The sequence below is a fragment of the Mercenaria mercenaria genome, unplaced genomic scaffold (genome assembly GCF_021730395.1).
Source record: "Mercenaria mercenaria strain notata unplaced genomic scaffold, MADL_Memer_1 contig_4896, whole genome shotgun sequence".
Lineage (NCBI taxonomy): Eukaryota > Metazoa > Mollusca > Bivalvia > Venerida > Veneridae > Mercenaria > Mercenaria mercenaria.
The window spans coordinates 22972-28653 of record NW_026463161.1 but is presented as its reverse complement, the minus strand read 5'-3'; the positions used below and the strand labels follow the sequence as shown (position 1 = coordinate 28653).

At 35.2% G+C, this 5682-nt stretch overlaps 1 protein-coding gene across 1 annotated transcript; it reads right to left on the bottom strand.

Moving 5' to 3' along the window:
* Positions 1–739: 739 nt before the first annotated feature.
* Positions 740–5353, bottom strand: LOC123550288 (BTB/POZ domain-containing protein 6-like). The gene is made up of 3 exons (XM_045338715.2): positions 5216–5353; positions 4069–4388; positions 740–2931 (listed from the first exon to the last, which is right to left on the bottom strand). Exons 2-3 carry the CDS (start codon positions 4365–4367, stop codon positions 1818–1820), a joined length of 1413 nt encoding a protein of 470 aa, XP_045194650.2. The 5' UTR covers positions 4368–4388; positions 5216–5353; the 3' UTR covers positions 740–1817.
* Positions 5354–5682: the final 329 nt, after the last annotated feature.

Here is a 5682-nt window from a genome sequence, read left to right as displayed (position 1 = left end):
ATTAACTGTTATGACAACGAAAACAATTTTTCTGGTATTCAAACTTTTACTTTCATTTACTGAAAACAATTTCTACTTAAAAAGCAAAAATATCGTAAACAATTATCGTTTTATCAGACAATAGACGTTAAAATCTTTTAACACCTATCGGCTATTCAGCAGGTAAGTATTTATGATAAACAATTATCACGGTATAATACCGTTAATTACGTCTTTTTGCTGCATCTGTTGTTTGTTTACCAGTAATCGAATATGCGCCTACTTTCGAGACAAAGTTATGGTAAGGACATGACATGCGCTTATTATCACACACTTAATAACGGTAAGGTACGGTGCCGCTAAAGTGACATGTTACGCACTTTTTTCCACTTAGGTAATGTGAGACTTTTTTTATTTCGTTTAAAAGAAATAACTAATTCGTTTAAACGAAATAACATTTCGTAAAAACGAAATGATTTCGATTAAACGAAATAACTAATTCGTTTAAACGAAATAACTAATTCGTTTAAACGAAATAGTTATTTCGTTTAAACGAAATCATTTCGTTTTTACGAAATGTTATTTCGTTTAAACGAAATCATTTCGTTTAAACGAATTAGTTATTTCGTTTAAACGAAATAACTAATTCGTTTAAACGAAATTAGTAATTCGTTTAAACGAAATGATTTCGTTTTTACGAAATGTTTTTTCGTTTAACGAATTAGTTATTTCGTTTAAACGAAATAAAAAAAGTCTCACATTACCTAAGTGGAAAAAAAGTGCGTAACATGTCACTTTAGGGGCACCGTAGTAAGGCCGTATGCGCTTACTTTTCATATGCGCTTATATTCGAATATGCGCTTATTTAGCAGATTCTACAGTATTTGGTAAATTACGTAGTATAAAGAGTAGAAAAGTCATAAGTACTTATACTCGAACATTTGAAGTGTTTGTTTTTTAGCTTTTTGATAACATCTCCAGAGTTCTTGATGGACCAAAACAGATTAACACCCGAGTTCTCATATACCTTTGACCAATATTTCTGTACATGGTCTTTTATTGCAGTAAGACAAGAAGTCAAAAGTAGAGAAATGGTTTTTTGTAGTGCATAAGGTTGAATTTGCAATGAATCGAGCTTTATATGAAACCAAAAATATCAAATTTTGGCCTTTAAAGGGGCCATAACTCTGGAACCCATAATGGGATATGGCCAGTTTTCGAAAGGAACCGGGAAATTATACCAATATAAGATGTCTGCAAGTTTGATTAAAATCAATTGCAAAATGTGGTCTCTATCGTGTTGACAAGCCATAATAGCAAATTTCGGCCCTTTAAGGGGCCATAACTCTGGAACCCATGATGGGATCTTGCCAGTTTTTGAAAGGAACCGAGATATTATGCCAATACAAGTTGTGTGCAAGATTGATTAAAATTGATTGCTAAATGAGGTCTCTATCGTGTTCACAAGAAATTGTGAACGGACGGACCATGGACAAAATGCGATCTCAAAAGCTCACCCTGTCACTACGTGACAGGTGAGCTAATAACGGATCATTGAACAATATAGAGTATGATACTGTTGATATAAACCGTCATAATAACGGTGTCCATTCGAGGACTAGGCCAGGAATACATAAATTATCACATACTACAACATTGTTTTTATAAATATTTTTCTATAAATGAAAAAAAATAATCATGAAGCTATACAACGTATTGTTCTTTATTATCATTTAACTTCTTCGTGTAGTAGGCATCCGTAACTTTTGAGTTACGAACTTGTTATTGCGACATTTCCTGGATTTAGTCGCCCTTATTTGGTTGCAGTTAATCACCCCTCATTCAGTGGATTCAGTGTCCACATTTTTGTCCGATTCACGATTTGGAAAGTTCAGGAAACCGATACTTTTGATCACTGAAAAGTTTCCATCACCTACGCTGCAAACCGATATGTTACCGGTATCGTTTGAAATACGTTTATTGTTTCTATCAAGTGTAGTTTTCATTTGTATTTTTATACATTCATGTTTAATATTTATTTCAACACAATATGGCGTTTCTCTCTTCCTCAAAACTAACGATGGACTGATATCAATCTTCACATTTTCATGTTGTTGCTGCCGCAGCGTAAAAGTTTGTTCAAATTCCAAACATTTAATGATGATACTACCTGACAAAATTAAGTCAATGCTGTCTGGCAGCTCTGTCGTACTGTAATAGTGGTTTTGCAAGTATGGCTTAATCTCCGAGAAAACAAAATTTGACAGTGCAACGTCCTTTGATATGAAAAAGTTATAAGTAATTGACAACCGGTCCTTAGGTTCACATCTTTCATACACACAGCCGTCGTCTATATTGACCGTTAATGATTCAACTTCGGCTACTCGTGGTACACAAGAATTAGTCGACAAATTTACATCAGGAACTTTGTTGATATATGCTGCAATATTTGCATATTCCTCAGTGAAAAAATAACATTTCTTGCTTGCGTAATCCAGCAATGCTTTATTTGTCATTGTTGGCAGTCTCAGTTGATAGAACGATTCACCGAGGTTTTTACGGATATTTGTGCCATTGTCTTCCTCTCCACTCTGTAAGAGTTTCTTCCTGGACCATCTTTCTGCAGCTTCCAGAATCTCTTCCTCTTTGGCAAAGAAAGTATCGCCTTTTAGAATATACAGAAGACATTCTGCAGATAAGTCCAAGAAACAATCCGATTTGAGGACTTGTTCTGCGTTGCTATCGATGAAGGAACAACACGACGTTTTAAGACTTGTCAGGTTGTAAAACATAGCAAATGTTAGAATTTCACAGTAACTGTTTGGTGTAATAACGGTTGCCAGGAAGTCAGCGCAGAGCTTTACCAAGCCTGAAACTTGATAATAGTGAGCCATTCCCAACACTGCAGAAGCATTTTCCTCGTTCAGTGTAACTGTGTCGCTGTAAATATACCTGAAAATTAATATGAAGACTATTGCCAGATTGTAATAATTTATTATACAGATTTATATTGCGCCCTTTTCATGATAAACAAGCTTAAAGGCGCTTTACATAATTATACGAGTACAGTAAGGATAAGTTCGGAATATCTGGCTCGACTGGTAATTGATTGGCTGGCAACGAGGATCTGCCAAGTTTTCGCCAAAATAATTACCCAAGACCCGGACATCCGCATGCAAAGCAACTGATAAATAACGGTATTAGAGATAAAAATCAAATTCAAGCACTTTTGCTCTTTCATATTAATTAATAAATGGCATATTCTTTAATAAAAGATTAACAGCACGAGAGACACCCTACACCCGAAATGAAATTTAGAAGATCCTACCACAGAAAGCAAACCAAGAATGTCTTGGTTGCGTTCTATGCTTCAAAAGGATCTTTAACTATCACAACAATAGTCTTTGAGTGCGATGAGGCAGCTGTAAAATGTTTCCTCGTACTTTGACTCAGTGTTGTTATATTTTCTGACCTTTTTGGATCACAGAGAGCATTCAATTTGCAATAACATGATAATAGAATTCCGCTGAAACCGGTGCTAGGCGGAGCGAGTGGGCTCGCACATCTAATTTATAGACACAATCAAGCCGACTCTATTACTATTTTGCTTGGCCGCGTTCTATGCTTCCAAAGGATCTTCCCACAAATTTTATTGATTGAGTGTCTCCGTGAGAAATGATGAAATATGCAACCCCCTCAGGTCCCTAGCACCGGCTTAAATTGAACCCAATTATACATACATGTAATGCACATAGAATGGACTCGGATCATTTGAGTCCTTCCCGTACCGGTGAAAACACTGGATACACCTATCAGGTATGCAATTATTTAAGAAATAATATATCTCATTTAGTGATTTGTCGCTGAATAAATCATTGTTTGGAGTTCAGATGCGAAGGAATTATATCACGAGGGCGCAGCCCGAGTGATATAGTAATACGCATCTGAACGACAAACAATGATTTTATTCAAGAGCAAATCACTAAATGAGATATATTATTTCGATTCTAACGCGTTTAATTCACTGTTTTCAGCCTTCTTTGTTTAATAGGAAAATAAATCGGATCGTGTTAGAATAAAGTTTCTTACCTTAAGAACAGAAGAAATATGTCCTTTTCTACATCTTTCAGTTCAATTTCAGTTTTTCCGTCTGCGCAAGGTCCGAAAAACATCGCCTGGAAAACAGGACTTCTTGCTGCTAAGACAATTCTATGTGCTTGGATCATTTGCTCTTGCTCTTGATTTTTAAAGTGAAACTTGACATCTGTCCAGAGGCCCCTGTCAAACAATTCTACCATACAGGCTCCTAGGCTCTTCCCTTGTTGCCAGTCTCCCGGTAAGTGTTTCTCAACCAGTTCAATGTTGTCATTGTCGGCGGCTTTTTCCATTCTTAGTGTTACTGGCTCTGTCTGTTGGGAGACAAGGAGTTCAGTTATTAAAGAAGTGAAATAGGCGAGAATAGTCAATACTTAAAGTCATTGAATGTTTATACTTCCTTTGATAAACATGTAGTTAAATGTAAATAAACGCTTGTCTTACGATCACTGATTGTTTGTTTTTTGCATTCAATGACATCTATAAACCTTGTTTAATATGATAAGTAAATCTCGTTCAATATTTCTATAAATCTTGTTCAATATGGTTCACAAATATCCTATAACATGTTATCTATAAATCTCGTTCAATATGACATAAATCTTCTTCAATATGATAAATAAGTCTCATTCAATATGACTAATATATCTGTGGTATCCGTATTTATACCTCCTAACAAACCTGGTTCGCTATAATATATGTTGTCAGTTACAATGACTGGCAGTGTAACAAAATATCAATAAATCGTTTCCTGAATTAGTGAATATAGAGTATATTAACCCTTACCCTGCTAAATGTCTATAATGGACTGGTTCATCATTCAATTTAGGCAGTACCACTTATTATTCAAAGGGGTGTTCACTGAAAATTTACTGACTGAATAGCGAACAGTGCAGACCATGATCAGACTGCACGGACAAAGACAGATTCAATTGCCGCCAGCAGGTTAAACTGATTTTCAAAACCGTCACATTTAATGAAATAAATTCATGTTCGAACGATCTGCCTTCATATTGAAATATACTTGCATATCGCTCTTCGATTTCTCTACAGCTGATGTTTTCAGACACAAGAAAAGTATAATATATGATTACAATATACATAAATTGTCGAGTATAAATTAGAACAGAAAACCATTTACCTTCTATTATATGATGTTTTCGCCCTATAAATACCTAGCAGTTAGCAAGAATATAGCTAAATACCTCACTACTCTAAACGATTACGTGCACATGTGATTATTTGTTATTTGATAAACGCATATCTTTATCTTTAAAATTATCAGCTACCAATAGTTTAATATACATAAATAGACATTTGCGAATTAAGGTATCCGATCCACAAATGGATACCATGTCTGTTCGTTCGTCCGTCTGTTCATCATAAGAAAATATGTGTTACACATATCGCAAAAATATTGAACGACCGTCATGAAATTCTATAGGAATGTTATTCAAAATTAGCAGTGTTTTAGCACATCTTATCACAAAGTGCTCACGGTGAACTATTCTGGTAGCATGAGTCCGTCGTCCGTCGTCGTCCGTCCTTAAATTTTATCTTAACCGTTTTGAAATTTATTAGTTTTAAGACACTCTCGGCAGATTTTGA